Source organism: Parasteatoda tepidariorum, chromosome 9, assembly GCF_043381705.1.
Source record: "Parasteatoda tepidariorum isolate YZ-2023 chromosome 9, CAS_Ptep_4.0, whole genome shotgun sequence".
Classification (NCBI taxonomy): domain Eukaryota; kingdom Metazoa; phylum Arthropoda; class Arachnida; order Araneae; family Theridiidae; genus Parasteatoda; species Parasteatoda tepidariorum.
In genome coordinates, this window is record NC_092212.1 from 22,633,881 (window position 1) to 22,652,481 (window position 18,601).

At 30.6% G+C, this 18,601-nt stretch overlaps 1 protein-coding gene across 1 annotated transcript; it reads left to right on the forward strand.

Moving 5' to 3' along the window:
* Positions 1–11,027: 11,027 nt before the first annotated feature.
* On the forward strand, positions 11,028–15,718 carry LOC107450956 (axoneme-associated protein mst101(2)-like). The gene is made up of 2 exons (XM_043048379.2): positions 11,028–14,867; positions 15,479–15,718. Exons 1-2 carry the CDS (start codon positions 11,028–11,030, stop codon positions 15,716–15,718), a joined length of 4,080 nt encoding a protein of 1,359 aa, XP_042904313.2.
* The last annotated feature ends 2,883 nt before the right edge of the window (positions 15,719–18,601 follow it).

Consider the following 18,601-nt stretch of genomic DNA (forward strand, 5'->3'; position numbering starts at 1 on the left):
CTAAAATTTTTAAAAACATATGCACTTAATAATTAATGTATTAAGCTTAATTACATTAATTTCAATACAGCTACTTAAATTTAAAAAACCTATTGAACATTAAATTTGGATGAAAATAAACTGATATACCTTTACTTCTGCCATATCACTTTGATTTCATATCTATCCAATGTTTTGTAAAGTCCTTCTTTTCAAAATTTGATATTATCAATTTTAAATTTTTGAAAATAATGAATATTTTAGTATAGCAACACTCTAATATACTTCATTGAAACTACATAATGTAGCATTTGATGAAATTTTGATAGCTGCGATTTTTCAAAAATTGTGATTGATGATTCGAAAAATCAGTAAAAAAAGTAGAAAGATCTAAAAATGCATAGTACTCTGAGTTTTGCATAAGAAATCAGTTAACTTAATGTCAGGAAGTATTGAATATAGTTGCAAAACTTGCGTAGTTATCAACTGAGAAAATTAATTAACGAACTTTTCCGAAATAACCTCTTTTTTCCTGTAACCACATGGTGCAATCTGAGAAAAAAACTCAAACAAAAAGAAATTATTCTGTTTCAATAGTTTAAAACGCAGAAGAAAGATATAGATTTTTAGTTCTCCCAACAAAAGCTCTATTTTATGATGAAATTTTTGAACCATATACAGAAAAGATATTCTTGCTTTTAAACCACATTTGAAATAAATATATTGTCTTACTAACCAGAACTGAGAAAAGCGTGTCTAAATACACTAGCTGACTAAGAACAAAGACAAACGTAAATGAATATACTGGCTTACTAACCAGAACTCAGAAAAGCGTGTCTAAATACACTGGCTGACTAAGAACAAAGACAAACGTAAATGAATATACTGGCTTACTGACCAGAACAGAGAAAAGCGTGTATAAATACACTGGCTTACTAAGAGCAAAGACAAACGTAAATGGATATACAGGCTTACTAACCAGAACAGAGAAAAGCGTGTCTAAACACACTGACTGACTAAGAACAAAGACAAACGTAAATTAATATACTGGCTTACTTACCAGAACAGAGAAAAGCGTGTCTAAATACACTGGCTTACTAAGAACAAAGACAAACGTAAATAAATATACTGGCTTGCTAGCCAGAACAGAGAAAAAGGTACATTTATATCTCCTTCCCTTTTTTCCAATTTAATTTTTTTCAGTTATTTTTAGTTCTTTTTTTAAACAATCTGTGTTAAGACAGCATTGCTGTGTGATATAGCATTGATATTTTTGATTACGTTATGCCAGTATTGATATTTAATGTTGAACTCATATTTATGCATACTATTTCATTATTCTAAAAATCATTTAACACTACGTAATAATAACTATGATAGTTAAATTGCGTTTCTGATAACTTTATTCTCAAATTTTTTGAAAGAAAAATTGTTAGAGGTTGCACAATTAGAGAGTTTTGATACAATCGTTAAGTTGAATAGTTTATAACAAAATAAATTTTTAATGAAACATTAAAACTTGCAGAAATAAGTTTCTATGACTTTATTAATATCCCCTTATGCCCACATTATGCTCATTCTTTTTTGAATTTTTAAAACTTATCAGTATTTGGTGCAAATTGCTTCATTTAATAAAACATATTTAAACATATTTCTTAAGAACACTAAAAGTACTTACAATTCTTCCAAGCTTTTTAGACCAATGAAAGCCCCGTCCTCTATTTCTTGGATTGGATTATAAGATAAATATCTAAATGGAACAACAACAAAAAGATAATTCATACATTTTACACACATAAATGAATACTACACTGTAAAAACGGTGGTGTAATATCTCTTCGAATATAATATTGAGCACCCCAAAATATCGAGTAAAAGAAAACTTCCGGGTTAACACCGAATTGAGCGTTCATATTCAATTTAAAAGATGCAATTTAAATCGAAACATTTAAATTTGAGTAATTTTTCAGCAGCTCTTCTGCTTCACCGCATGAGAATTATTTTCATTTCTGAAAACACCACTATTATTGCTCTCAGAACTTCAAAATATCAAGTAATATCAATATCGAAATACTTCAAATAGAATATCGCGAGTAGTCTGTTTACTATCTGAAAAGAGTTGACAAGAGTTTGTTAGTTTGAAACACTGACATTCATCAGCAGAAGTCAAATTTCGCCTGTCAAGTATGAATGTATGTGTTTACTTGTGTAAGAAGGAAAATTATATTTTAATTTTTTTAATCGCTGAGAACTGTATTAAAGGATTTTATAAAGCATAATCTCTTTCCATTCTGTTAAGCCTAGTTCGAATCTGTGTTAATATTTTCTCTGCACTACGCGTATGTTTGGTTTAGAAACTAATGTTTTTTTAGGAATTAGTTTAGGCAAGCTTTCTTAACTTACATTATATTATATTATATCCAAAAACACCAATAATAGCTTTCTTAGAATGTCAAAATATCAAGAAACATCAATATCAAGAAACGCCGAATAGAATCTCGCGAGAATTTTGTTTACTATCTGGAATGAGTTGGCAAGAGTATGTTGATATTTTCAAACACTAACATCCATCAACAGAAGTCAAATTTCGTCGCCAAATATGAATGTTTGTTTTAGTTGTGTAATAAGGAAAATTATATTTCAATTTTTTTAAATCTCTGAGAACTGTATTAAATGATTTTATAAAGCATAATTTTTATCAGCTTCCGTTCTGTTAAGCCTAGTTCGAATTCGTATTAATATTTATTTTCTCTGTAATCTGCGCATGTTTGATTTATAACCTAATGTTATTTTAAGAATTAGTTTAGACCTGCATTCCTACCTTACTTTGTAAAAATAACTTCACTGACTTTTATGTGTATCTAATCTCATTTGTAAAGTTTGGTGTAACTAAATAACAAAAATGATGGCGTCATCTTAATACGAAGTAGTTTAAAGGAATATTAGTGTAGTGAAGCATTAAATCAAATAGTTACGCATGGCGTTTCACAACACTTTAGTTGTGAAGTAGTTACCACCAATTTTTTCATTGAAATACATTAAATTTTTTACAGTGTAATTACTGCCATAACGCACGTAGTTATTGCCATAAATTTGCTCATTAAATAAGTGGTTAAATCCTTAAATAGTCAAATCCCCAGTAAATGAATAAATCATAAATTTGTCGAGTTATAAGTCATATTTGAAATGTAATTTGTCTCAAAAACTCTCCTGCTCATATTTAAAAATACATTAGCTGCCAGGAAAGTCAGCAATTTTTTACTTGTATGGGGGCTCTTCCTTTTTTTTTAAAATTATTATTAATTATAAACTTGATTAAGATATTGCTGCCGATAAAGTGAGGTAAAAAACAACAATAAATCATAAATACATAAGTGGGCTACCTTTGTGCTAAACATACAAACTAAGGTAAACAACGTTAAAGAGCACAAAAAGCCTGCANGTGTAAGAGAAATAGTAACGTAAACGAAACAAAGAAAACGTTGCCACCGGCGGAAAAGAAATACAGCCAAAATTTGGGAGCCACCTAAGAGAATTATATATATTAGATTATAAACTTGATTAAGATATTGCTGCCGATCAAGTGAGGTAAAAAACAACAATAAATCATAAATACATAAGTGGGCTACCTTTGTGCTAAACATACAAACTAAGGTAAACAACGTTAAAGAGCACAAAAAGCCTGCATCCAACGATCACATATCCGCATTACAGTTGTTTGGTTTCGTCCAACACGACTACTGATTTCCCTGAAAGATAATCCACAATCTCGGTATGTTACTATCCTTCCTCTGTCGAACTCGGATACTAGATCAAAAGATGATCGCTGTTTTCTACGAGGCATAATTAATCGTTTTTTGAAAAAAACCAAAAGAAAAACACAATTGCCGAACTTGAAATCGTCGAAATCTCCAAGCTTTATATAGCGCTTTGAAGTGGCACCACAGGCGCGCGTAATGTGCGTCTGCGCTGATACTCTAATCACTTGCATATCTCACCTCCGCTAATGCATGTTGTAAATTTCATGCTATTTGCATGCTCCTTCATGGAGTTGCATTAACGGTGGACAGCAGTGTATAGTGTTTAAAACTAATTACGATAAGATGTTAAGATTGGTGGAGGGGTAGAAGAGTTAGAATTTTTAATACGGCTGTGCTATGCATTCGGCTTAATTACCATTATATTTATAGGTTGCGCAAGATAATTTTAAAAATTGACCGACCTGGTCGCCAAAAGTGGTTAGTTTTATATATTTCAGTGTTGTCTGCCATTCTGGCAAAGGGGTCGCGATTATTCTTGTTTTTAGTTGCGCCATCTATGGCCAAGAATTCGACTTCTGCCACAACCATACGTCACATATGTTTATAAGACGAACCCATTCATTCATCCACAGATCGTAATTTTGACCTGAACCAGAGAACGATCAATCTCCAATTCAGTACTCCCAGAGGTATTGATTTGTTATGGGAACATGGAGGACTTTGTGATCCGACAGATTTGACGTGCACTAGTCACCATTTACTAAACGGGGAGTCTTCGGCCGGCCGTATTCGAACTCCCTTTCCCTCAAACGTGAGTGCAGCGCCCTGCCAACCAAGATTTCACGGTCTTAAATATATTTTTATATTTTAATTTTACAATGCATTGTATGTTATTATTATATCTTGTCACCATGTGAATTTAAAGTAGAAAGTATTTTTTTGTGACTTTTATTTGAATTGTTTACATTTTTTAAAGTTATAGTAAATGTTGTATTCAAAGAATTACTAAGCTTTTTGATTTTCTATAAGTCTTGCATCTTTTATTTTTACTATAATGATTTTTACTTAGAAATAACCAGGAAAAAATTTCCTTTCTGAATATTTAATGTGCTTTCAATTGAAAGAGGAAATAATAGCTAAGAAAATAATTACATTTTGTCATACATGTAATACAATTTAGCGTCAATCTTCAATAAAGTTCGACGTTTATACATCTCTTAATATTCACAATCTAATTAGCATGAATGTCTTGTGCATCAGAATAAACTAGTTAGTACTCTAAAAATAGAAAATTAACTAAATAGAGCTTATCAAGTTGTAGATTGCAACGCATTTCTGAAAGATAAGAATACCTGCCTATAAGAAAATACAAGACGCTTTAAATTATAGTTTATGGAGTTTATTTTTAATACAAACTGAGCCATTGATAAGATTAAAAAAATGGAATCGTCAAACTTAACATGTCCATATGTTCATATGACTGTTCATATGTTCAAAAGTAATTGCACTGATTTTTTCAAGCTTAACATTTCTGATTGATCAAACAACTTTGCGTTTCATGCAATTGAGACTTTTTGTGCCTAGAAACTATTTAACCATTTGATGCAGATGGGACACAGGTGTCCTTTTTTTATATTTTTTCAGACGCCCTAATTACAACTAAAAACAAGTAGTATATTTTGGTATTTTTTTATCATAAAAAAACAGTCTAATAGTTACTTAAAAAACTGTCAGTTTATCGGAATTATGTTTGTACTAACATATAAAATTCGAAAAAAAGTAGTTTAAAAAATATTTTTTCATTCATATTTATCAATGACTGATTTCACAAATTAAAGAAATTTTAATGATGAATAACTGTTTCTCTTAGATTAAAATAACTGCAAACTATAGCAAATTTGAAAAATTATTGTTTGGAGGTGAACCGCGTCTGGACGATTTTACCTCTAAACCAAAAAATGACACCGGTGTCTTATGCTGTTTTTAATAACCATAAATTATNAGTCAACCAGTTCGCATTAAACAAGCATTAATTCCAATAATCTTCAATGGTAAACTCATTACGTTTTAGAATATACTAACAAATGTAAGAGAATTCTATAAACATGTCCTACACGTAGCTGTGTTTGCTAAGGAGAATCCTTGTTTTTTAGGTTAGGTCCAAAGTTACTAGGCCTTGGATGTGAACATGCTCAGCAGTATATCCAGTATGGCTCAACTGTTCTACCCCAGTAAGAAAATAAAAAAAATTATTTAATTTTGTTTAAATTAATAAATATGATATTCATATCTTCAAAAGAATGCTTAAAGTATATTTTTTCTTAGGTAATAAACTGTTTCTTGTTCGAAGTCTCAGAACTTGTGTAATTGATATTATAGAAGTGCAAACTATTTAGTTTGGTGCTATCAATATGTGGGCAAAGCAACCAGAATATGGTAAAATTTACCATGTTTCTGGCTCTATGGAAGTACTAAAAGGTCCAATTATTTTAAACGAAGCTCTTTAGTATAGATTTTTAGAAAAACTAATATAAAATAGAACTTTATAACCACGCTATTTGATAATTATTCATCATGAAACCCTAGAGCATGACATAAAAATCATTCATTCGGTTAAATTTACTTTTCAATTTTGTATTTTTTTAAAATTAAATATGTGGTAATAATAACTATAATTTTAAAAACCAGAATTTCTAGTAAACCTTTGCCACATGAGCGGAAAAAATTATTAAATGAAATGATTTAAATCCCACTTTTTTATGCAATTGCGCCTGAAGAAAAGTGAAAAAGTCATTCAAGGTGTTCTCTTTATTATTTAGCACGATGTCCGTAAATAAGCAGTGTTTTGAAGTGCGTAATCTCTAAAATTAACCCATAGACACGCAGAAAAACATTATATAATAGGGAAGCACCTTTAGCGTTGTATGAGAACTAGTTCCTATGAAATTTTATATTTACGTGGCTCCCTGTTATATATATCGTTTTAAAGCTTATAAATTTCCATGAAAATTAGACTAAAAATGTCATTTAAAAAAATCTGTAAATTTGAAATCGACAATACGAAAGTACTTGTATCAGTACTTGCACAGATCTGTTAAAGAATTTCACTCAACTGAAAACAAGTGAAAATGCGTCCTACAGTGTTGTTTTCTTTGCTAAAGCATTTTTATCGAGAATTAATCGCGAAAATAAAAATTCTAAAATTTAACTCAAATTTATTCAAACGTTGAGCATTTGATTAATGGGATTTTAATCTAGCAATAAAAACTGAAAGGAATAAAATACTTACAAAAATTGTAACGACACACTCCCCATGAAAGTTTTATTTCCTATAGTATGTATTCCATTTCCATTAAGATACCTGCAACAAATGAAGAATCCACCATAAATTCCTATTTACACACATTTGGATACACTTAAATTTGTATTCACATTTGTATACATTTTTTAAAATTTCATCACTGGTACGTTAAGCAGTTCATACATAGAACAGATATTTGGATCTTTAATAAACTAAAAAAGCTCAATACCCACACAAATTTGAACGCAGTACTTCACTATTAGAACTTTATCGAAAAACAAATGCTAAAATAACAATTTATTTAATTGTTATTCAACCATATTCAACCCAAAACAAGTCAACCAGTTCGCATTAAACAAGCATTAATTCCAATAATCTTCAATGGTAAACTCATTACGTTTTAGAATATACTAACAAATGTAAGAGAATTCTATAAACATGTCCTACACGTAGCTGTGTTTGCTAAGGAGAATCCTTGTTTTTTAGGTTAGGTCCAAAGTTACTAGGCCTTGGATGTGAACATGCTCAGCAGTATATCCAGTATGGCTCAACTGTTCTACCCCAGTAAGAAAATAAAAAAAATTATTTAATTTTGTTTAAATTAATAAATATGATATTCATATCTTCAAAAGAATGCTTAAAGTATATTTTTTATGGAAAAAAGAAATAAAATAAAAAAATAATATTCATGAGTTTCTTAGCATTATTTTAGTTCATTATATAATCAAAGAATTCAAAACAGGCAAAAATTGATAAAACTTTAACCAGATTAACTGAATAATGCTATAATTCAAACATTTGGTGAAACTTATTAAGCTAAAGGCCTATATCTATAAATAATTTATTTATTGACTAATTTTATTAAAATAATTTATTTATTAATTTATTTTTGAGGAAGAGAAAGATATACTAGTTTACATTATTTTCTAGATTAAAAAAATTAACGAAATAGCAATAACATTCAAAAATATGTAATTTAAAAAGCAAATAAAGAATATTTCAAAGATAACATTTAGTATACTTACAAATATTTGAGACCAGTAAACTTATAAAACGTCATTTCTCCCATTGAAATAATACCCGCGTTGTTGCAGATCCTGAAAAGTGAAGCAAAACAATGACGGTGTATAACAGATTTGAAATTTGGATATTTATTTCTGCTGCAAAATATTAATTTTTAAAATACTCGATTAGGGAAATAGTCTTTCAGGTACATCCCAAGACATAATTTAAAATTAAATAAAAATTAAAGTATTGAAAGAAATGAAATTAAAACAAACTATATTACAGTTAAATATTTTCCTCAACATTTGAATTTGCAACATATTTGAGATATCTTAATCAAAATCAAATCGTGGAACGCTGGTTAAATTTCTTGAAATGTTAAGTAACGTGGTAACCATTTTTAATACATGCAAACATGTCAACGTGTATGACGCATGTTGCATGTATAAACGTGTTTAGAAAGTAGCACGCTTAAAAAGTTATCATATTAACATTTCAGACAAGTTTAAATTGCATACTATGTATTTTTTAAACTATTATTTTAAATTATTATTGTAGGAGTAAAAATTAGGTTTTAGGTTTAGCCGATTATATTCATTAACAACAAGTTTTTTCTTTCTTTTCTTTTTTTTTAAATTAGAAAAAAAAGCAAGCATAAGTTTTAAACAGCATCTATTTTGAGTATATTGCTTTGTAAAGAACTAAAAATATGTTGATATATAACTTAGATATAGAAAAAAATATTTTACAAAACAAAATTGTTAGGCTTTATATTTGATCAGAGATGGACATTTGTCATTCAGAATAATGAATAAAGAATGATGAATAATTATTCAAAATCTGAATAATGAATGATGACTAAAGATTTATTCATTAGTCAGAAATATTTTGAATAAAGAATAAATCATTCATTATCCGTTATTCAGTATCCTTTATTCATTAGTCAAGAATAGCTGAATAATTTCACTGATGCGCACGGAATACTCTAATTGACTACGATTATGACAACTACAAATAAAACGTTAATCCTTTTCAAGTATATTTATATAATGTTTGAGAAAATTTACTTTTGTCTAACATAATGCATACTTTTGAGAAATGGTTACATGGCTAAAAAGGGTTTAATTTTTTTAATTAAAATTTCATTTAAAAATTTAAAATAATATTATATTTTGCTTTCAAAAACTACAAAAAATTGCGTTTTATAGATTTTAGAAAAAAATTTCAAAATGAACTTAAGTAACTAAACTGTTATAAACCTACTTTTTAGCACAACTAAGTATGTTACGCTGGAGTAAGTTAAAATAACATAAAAATAAATAGTCATGCTTGTCTTAGTTTTATAGTTTAATTCCTAAAATAAGACGTTTAAGAGCAAATGATGTTTGGCATCTCGTTCTAGACAAAGACATATCGATTGCATTTTTTGCTGGTTATTCAAATTTTATTCAGAAAAATTAGCCATGACTAATGAGTTTATTCATCAATCATTATTCAAAGATTTTTATACATTTGCATAATGAATGATGAATAATGACTAAATTTTCATATGAATAATCATTCAGAATAAATTTATTCTGAATAAATTTAGTCATGAATAAAATTTTCGTGAATGATGCCCATCACTGTATTTGATTCACCAATTTGGTCAAGGAAATTTTGAAAATTTTCAAGTTTGGGTCATCGACGCATTAAATGAAATTTTAAGCTAATTATAAGTCAGTGAGCTCACATAATCGAAATTTCCTGGGCTATTGTATTAAACTTTTAGCACTGTCTATTTTCATGAAAGTTAACGCATGCAAATTAATGAAAGAAGCCCTCACCACCAATTAAGAAAAGCACAACCAATTAAGAACAATTCAATTGAGATTATTATTGTTGTTGTTTTCAATTTAAGTGAAAATAGCTAGTGCCTATAAATAATATCCTTTTTTAAATCAATGAAAATCGGTTTAATTGAGATAGTATTAATGTGGGGTTGTTTGTCATATGCTGATGCTTTTTTTTAAATAAAGTGCCATTTTCCTGTAGCTACATTTGCTCGGTATTCCCTACACTAATGTTTTGTTTAAAGATTAAGTGTTATTGCCTGATATTCACTGCACAGAATTTTTTTCAAAGGGTAAAGTCAAATTTGCGCTTCATTAAAAATTTGATTTATTGAAGACAGAAGAGGATTTTCTCTTAAATCTTGATAATGGTAACTTTAAAATAAGAAAATAAACAGCTAAAATAATGCAATACTTCGTCCTTCATGATTAAAATGTCTTTGACAAAATTCATTCAGATTGCTCAGCTAAAATATTCCTAAATTTATTATAAACAAATTTATTATAAATTAATATATTATAAATTTTAAAAGCAAATAAATCTTTTAAATTTTCCATCAATCTAGCTTCCACCTTTTTGATCTTCCCAAAATTAGTACCACCTCCAAAAAACAGAACTGCGCATGTGCAAATTATTTTTGTAAAAAAAATATTACATGGAAATATCATTCACGTAACTGCTGTGAAAATGGTCATCGCCTAAAGCTTTTAATTAAAGAATAATTGCCAAAACTTAAGAAACAAAAGTTTAAAAGAGTACTTTAAGTTTAATCGAGGAAGGTTGTAATTAGCATTAAAAATTATTTCGCTTTATATCAAACTTTAAACATCTAAACACAATATTATTATTTTTTTGTTAATTCATTTTTGTCTACTCCTTAGCAAAATTTCCTAACAGATGCTTTAAATTAAGTTTGCTAAAATATTTTTCAAAAACTGAAGGCGGATATTGAATAACAGATGAATAATATGGTTCCATTACTAAATCTAAAACACATGCCTGCAAAAGAGAAACATATTCGAAGATTTCGAAATGTAACTTCATATAAAGGCGTAAAAGATTTCCTCCAAAAAGTTGCGTTTATAAAATTGTCCACCATCAAATCCAGAAGAAAAACCTCAAATAAATCAAAGAAGTCATTGAAAGTCATGTCAAAACATAGATCTAAAAAAAGAAAACTTCAGCCTAATATCAAGCGGCAACCTCTATCTCAAGTACCTCTCAAAAATAGTTTCCTGAAGCAAGGGGTCCAGCGCTTAGTAACGACTTTTGGCGCTATTTTTGCAAAAGATAATGGCTTACTGCTCTTACGTAAAAACTTGGTAAAAGTATTGGCGTATATTGTGAATGAACTTAATAAAGTGAAAGTAGACATTATAACACCAACACAAATTCGACAGACTGTTTTAAAAAAATTCCCAACAGATTTGAAAGAGCTGGCAGTAGCCCGTATAGCTCAAATTATGATGTATAAAGGTCGAACCGCAAAATCAGTCCTTGTTAAATTAAAAGTTCCAACTCGAAAGATAGTTGCTAAAATTAAAAGGACAGCATTTTCACCAAGGAAAAAAGAACTTTACAAAAAAACAAGAGAGAAACAAGTGCAAACATTGAGGAAAAAAATTTCTGGGAAAAAATCATCAAAACGGCTTTTGAAAATAAAGTCTAAGGCATTACCAAAGAAACGAAAACGTGTATCAAAGACTAAAGATGAAGTGTCCAAAAAGAAAATAATTCCGATAAAGAAAACACAAAAGAGTAAACGTATTACACCCAAAATAAAGAAAACCAGATTATCTACAAAAAAATCTGAAAAGAAAGGCATCAAGAAAAAACGTGAAACAAAAACTTTTAAGCCACTTAAAATAATGAAAACTAAACGTAAAAGGAAAACATCTGTAGCACCACCGAAAAAACAAAAACCTTTCGGTAAAAGGAAAGTGAAAACTTCGAAAACACTACGAAAAAAACTGAAAATAATCAAACGCAAGAAGGAACTTCGTTCAAAAATACTCAAAAAGAAGAAGCCAGGGAAATCTAAAATTACGACCAAGAAAAAGTCTCTCAAAAGAAAACCCAAGAAGACATTACTAAAAAGAGTACCTACGGCAAAGCCGCTGAAAATTGAGCCCACGAAGAAACCACTGAAAAGGAAACCCAAAGCAAGGTCATTAAAAGTCAAACCCACGAAAACACAACTAAAAAGAAGACCCAAAACAACGCCGTTAAAAGTCAAACCCAAGAAGACACCGCTAAAAAGAAAACCTAAGAAAAAGCTGCTGAAAGTCAAACCCATGAAGACACTACTAAAAAGAAGACTCAAAACAAAGCCACAGAAAGTCAAACCCACAAAGACACCACTAAAAAGAAAACACAAGGAAAAGTCACGGAAAATCAAACCCAAGAAGACACTATTAAAAAGAAGACCCAAAGTAAAGCCTCTTAGAATCAAATCCAAGAGGACACCACTAAAAAGAAAACCCAAGCTAAAGACATTAAAAGTAAAACCCACGAAGACACCACTAAAACGAAGACTCGCGACAATGCCGCTTAAAGTCAAACCTAAGAAGACACCATTAAAAAGAAGACCCAAGGTAAAGTCTTTGAAAGTAGAACCCAAAAAGACACCACTAAAACGAAGACTAAAGGCAAAGCCACAGAAAGTCAAACCCAAGAAGACACCATTAAAAAGAAGACCCAAAGTAAAGCCTCTTAGAGTCAAATCCAAGAAGACTCCACTAAAAAGAAGACCCGAGGTAAAGCCTCTGAAAATCAAACCCAAGAAGACACTACTAAAAGGAAGACTCAAGGTAAAGCCTCGGAAAGTCAAACCCAAGAAGACGCTACTAAAAAGAAGACCCAAGGTAAAGCCTTTGAAAATCAAATCCAAGAAGACACCGCTAAAACGAAGACTCAAGGTAAAGCCTAAAGTCAAACCCAAGAAGACGCTACTAAAAAGAAGACGTAAGGAAAAGCAGCAGAAAGTCAAATCCAAGTCAAGACACACGGCGAAAAAACAAGTACATGAAGTAAAAGCTGAGAACATATTCAAACTAAAACAAGGTATTCGACGACTCAATGCATGTTTCGGTATCACATTCGCAAATGATAACTGCATATCTTTGTTGGGGGAAAACTTGGCATCTGTATTAAAATATTTAATTGACGAAGTAAACAATATGGAAATAAACAAAGTGAACCCAACCCAAATTCGCAAAGCAGTATTAAACATTTTTCCTGATACTTTGAAGAATTTGGCAGTTGCGCGTATAAGTCAAGTTATGATGCACAAGAGTGTTACTATAAAGGATAAAAAAGAGGCCACAGGAAGGAAAAGGAGAATCGTTTACAAGTCCAAAACGAAAACTTCGCCAAAGAAGAAAAAACCATTAAAAGAAATTAAATCAAAATCCGTGCCTAAAAAACGTAAACGTGAATTAAAAAGGGAAGACGAAACGCGTGAAAAGAAAATCGTTCGAAAAGAGAAAACAAAAAAGAGACTTATGCCGAAACGGACCGCAAAAATTAGAAAATTTGAGAAGAAGATCGAAAAAGAGTTAACAGAAAAGCGTAAAGCAAAATCATTTGTGAAACCGCAAGGAAAAAGGAAACTTACAACCAAGAAGAAACTTTCGAAGCCTTTGAAATTAACAGTTAAAAAGAAGTCATTGAAAGTAAAACCTAGACCAAGGAAAAGAACTTGGCGAAAACGAAGTGCAGCAAAATCTACAAGAAGGAAAAGACCTGAAGAGAAAGATTTGATTAAAAAACGCAAGGCGAAAACAAGTGTAAAACAACGAAAAAGATTGAAACCTACCCCCAAGAAAAAACCTCTGAAGTTAGCAGTTAAAAAGAAGTCCTTAAAAGTTAAACCCAAGCTGTTAAAGAAAAGTACTTTGTTGAAACGAAAAGCGGAAAAATCTGCAAGGAAAAAACCTAAATTGATAAAGAAACGCAAGGCGAAAACACGTGTGAAACCACGAAAAAAACTGAAACCAACCCCCATAAAAAAACCTCTGAAATTATCAGTGAAAAAGAAGTCCTTAAAAGTTAAACCCAAGTTGTTAAAGAAAAGTACTTTGTTGAAACGAAAAGCGGAAAAATCTGCAAGGAAAAAACCTAAATTGATAAAGAAACGCAAGGCGAAAACACGTGTGAAACCACGAAAAAAACTTAAACCTACCCCCATGAAAAAACCTCTGAAATTATCAGTGAAAAAGAAGTCATTAAAAGTTAAACCTAAGTTGTTAAAGAAAAGTAGTTCGTGGAAACGAAAAGTTGAAAAGAGGAAAAAATCTACACCAAGAAGGAAAAAACCTGAATTGATTAAAAAACGCAAGGCGAAAACACCAGTAAAACCACGAAAAAAACTGAAACCTACCCGCTTGAAAAAACCTCTTAAGGAAACAGTTAAAAAAATTAAACATAAGCCTAAATTTGAACCAACAAAACGTAAGCACGTGTCTTCAGGAAGTGAAGATGAACTGCCCGTAAAAAGAGTTGCTGGTAAAAAAGGGATAAAGTATGTCTTAAAAAAAGTACCAAAACCTAAAGCAGTCAAAAAGCAGGAAAAGCGCAAAGCAGTAATATCCGCGAAACCACGTAAAAAACGAAAATTTACACCCAAGAAAAAAACGATAAAAGAAAAACCTCGTAGGAAAGCTTTGCAAATCAAACCAAAAAAGCAAAAGCAAATCAAGTCTCAATTAAAACTTTTGCTAAAAGACCAAAAACCGAAATCTAAAACCACAAGCACGAATTTTTTCAAACTAGGTGTTATAAAACTTGGCGATTTTTTTGGTATTTCTTTCGCCAGCGACAATGGAGTATCTCTCTTTAGCAAAAACTTAGGGACTTTATTGAAAAAAATTATTAATGAAGTCAATACTTTAAAAGTAGAAACTATAAGGCCGGCTGAAATTCGCCAAGCTGTCAAAAATATATTTCCCGCTCCTTTAAAAGAATTAGCTATTGCTCGCTTAAGCCAAGTAATAATGATTAATAATTAGGTGTAATTATATAACTTTTAGACCATAAAATTGAAATTTAGCTCGAATAAAAAAGTTTTTATTTTATGTATTATCTTTTTTTTTAAATTGTAAAGTATAGTATTGATTTAATTATCAAAATATTACATACTAATCTTAATAATTTTGAACACTTCATTTGATTGAACACTTCATTTGAGAAGGCGATGTTTTAAGTTATGAAATCAGACACAAAAACTTACTTTTTCTAAATAAACGTAACTTATTACCCATTGCCAAAATGGGTCTTGATTAGAATTTCATGGCGTCCGCACTTTTTAACTACAATTATCAAGAGTAATAGTAAACAGTGCGCATGCGTTGCTATGGCAACCGCTGCTGTTTGATAATTTTTTTTTAGAATTCTTTTTTTCACTTTTAATTTTGTTACGCATTCAGTTGGTGAGTTTATTTTGAGACATGGGACCAGAGAGATCCCATAAATACTTCCTGAGTTATGAATAAAAGAGAAATTCATCATATGAACGATATTTTTGTTTTGTATTGTTTTAATTTAGAATCAGAAATTCTAACCTACAGTTCAAACTGGATAGTTTTTAATACTAATTCAGGTTAATATCACAAATAAAGAGGGTCCAAACCGATTGACACGGTCCCAAAAGTTAGAGTTAAAGCAAGAAAAAACGATGCCAAGGCCTAAACTTACCGAGGCTGAAAAAGCCAAAGCCACAGAGCATAGATGGGAATACCTTAAGCATTACACACAAACGGAAAAACTCAAGGATTCCGTTCACAAACACAAGCATGAAGCCCGTCCTTCACAAAAGTACGAAAGTGGTTTAGAGAATTGAACTCTACCGAAGAGCGAATGGTGACTCTCCGAACCCCTTTCATGCAAATACGAGAACTGATTGTTGATCACCAGTTAGGGATAAAAGGATCCATTGTCAACATACCCAATAACTTGCACAAGACCGTAGACTGTCTTCCACGCAATATAAATGATTCATTCACTATTCATGAAAATTTGAAAAAAAGCCTAGCTTTCAAATCATATTTCATGTATGAACTTGAGAATCCGAAACGGGTGTATGATGCAGCTTACCATCTCCATTAAAAAGCACTGTACCAATCCGAAAAGGTTGATATTGATTTCTATTGGCTGTTCAATGCCTATACAGTCATCAAAATAATTTACACATAATGTGTCTGAGCTGCATTTAAATGTGTCTGCGAAATTGTGTACCGAGCAGTTCAGGATTAAGAGTTAAAGATGTCCAAGATGAAAACACAGTCAAGTTTCTTTTCCAAACAAAAGACAGCAGCCATTTTGCCAATGGGATTGCCTTGCGGCGACCAATTTTTTTTTTCATTTTATAGAAGGTGTTTTCATCATTTATTTATTTTTTATTTTTTTGTTTGTGGTGGAATTGGATTCTTGACCCAGAAAATCTGGTGAAATTCCTCACTAATCTATAAAGTTTTAATTTTTCCCCATCGGGCCCCTCAGCTCCAAAGTAAATTAAAAAACGCTAGATTGTTGATCAGCTCGGGAAAAAGATCCCATTTTTGCTACCAACGTAAAATTAAATGGTATGTTACAAAAGAAAATGTTAATGAACCTAAAGAATGTACAGAAATAAAATAATTTTTCCTATTAACTTGTTTTTAGATAAGCGAGCTTTCCAATTATGTCAAAAAAAATTTCGATTCTCGTAAATAAATCCAGGGAACTGATGAAAAACTCAAAATTTGAAATAAACTAAAATTTCGACAGCTCTTGGTTATTTTGAAGATCAAAAATCTAAACATAGCCAAAAAATCATGCTAATTCTGAAAGTTTCGTTTTTGCCTCTGCTCTGATTTCGCTACAGCAAAAAAAAATACCCTCTGCTAAAATGAATAAGCATGTTTGAGTTCGATCACACGCTGTTAGAATTTTCATTCTGAAGTTACTGTAAAATAACTGGCAGCAGTCTCTCCATCCCATTAACTATAAAGTTTATGGCCAGGAACTTACCCTTACATTTACGGGTTTCAAACCGTTTATAACTGGTACGGTTAAAAAACCGTGAATACAAAACAATACAGTTTTGTAACCATCCATTACTAACATAGTTTCTTAACCATAAAAACAAAACTTAAACAGTCATTGGAGCTCTGTTGGTGCTGCGCCATTTATGTGTGAATTATATAGTTTCGTATAACAGTCTAGGGTCACCGATTGAAGAGTTCAGGATACTAGAAACTCTTCGCGTATTGAAGAAATGTAAGAAATATTGTGGTATCAAGGCTATGATTCGAACCCCTGTGCAGCCGATCATAAGATTGACTCATTAACCCTCTCAGCTATGGTATGCACTCAGCTGTACGGAACAAAATGGCTTCATAAGGTTACACGGATAGAATTCTGGTTGTTAACCAGTATAAGATAAAAACAATCAATAAACTTTTTTTTCTCACACTTAATAGTTTGAATATAATCGTTGCTTGACTATTTTGGTAGCTGGTTAAATAACAATTAAATAAATTGCTATTTAAACATTTTTACCTAGAAATTTCGGACAGTGCATAGTAATTATCTCATAACATAATTATCCAATCATTTGGTCAAGTGTTATCCATGTGTTCCGTTTTGTATTATCTGTATCAACTAAACATTCAACAACAAAAAACATTTGTATCAACTAAAACCTGAGTTTTGTATTATCCGTTGTGTATTATCTTCGTGTATCAATGAACGCATTTAGAGTTTTATATTATTTTTTACTAGCTGAATACCCGTGCTTAGTACAGGGTGGAAAAAAGGGCATCAATTAATTAGTACTGAAAAACACTGCAAAATCGTGCACAAAATTTTCAGAAAAATACCGACACAAGTAATACAGTTAAAAGGATTCCAATGTTTTTTATTTATTATAATTTGTTAACATTTTCAGTTGCTTTGCATTATTAGATTAAGAAAAGCACAATACTGTTTTTCAAGGCAACTCATGATATTGAAAATATATCACAGTCAACATATTTTCTCCCGTACTTATATCATCTAGGGACCGTAAGACATTTCGTATAAAAATGCACAGTATTGGTGTCAATAATATTATGACGACTTTTTTCGGTGTCCCGTAAGCGTATTGATAAAACATACCGTAGATTATAAAAGGGTTGGCGAAACTTTCAATTGGCGTTAAACGAACGTTCTCGCAAATCGCCAAACAGCTGTGTGCTTATGTTTTTGTTTTGTTTTTTGGTATCTATCATTCACCAAGTTACATATGGGTGTGACATTTCAGAGTTTTAAATAAGCTGATCTACATTAGATTCTTCTGCATTAAATGAAATATAAAGCGTATTTTTTTGTTATAGCTCCGACATAATCGTTTGTATCTGTTGACATAATTGTGTTTATTAGCGATTTTTAGAAGGTCGTAATAAAACTAAGATAAAAAAAATTATATATTATTACCTCCATAGCCCCCTTCTGTATTTTCATAACTTTCATTAAATGTATACGCGTATTTCGAGTAGTGAACTTCTTTACCTACTCATCCACTTATTAAAATTAATAATTTCACAATAACCTCTAATCCTTAATAATGAAATGATTATTACAATAAAGTTTGTTTACTTAAAAGATTAAAAAAAAATTATTGTTCAGCAGTGACTTTGTTACTAATTCTATATTCATTAATTAAACTTAATGGTTCTGCTCGATAACCATTTACAATTTTTTT

Excerpts from the sequence above, each read along its gene's own strand:
- LOC107450956 (XM_043048379.2), top strand. The coding sequence starts at position 11,028 with ATGTCAAAACATAGATCTAAAAAAAGAAAACTTCAGCCTAATATCAAG. Across the intron at positions 14,868-15,478 it reads CTATTGCTCGCTTAAGCCAA|GTTAATATCACAAATAAAGA; the intron begins GTAATAATGATT and ends ATACTAATTCAG.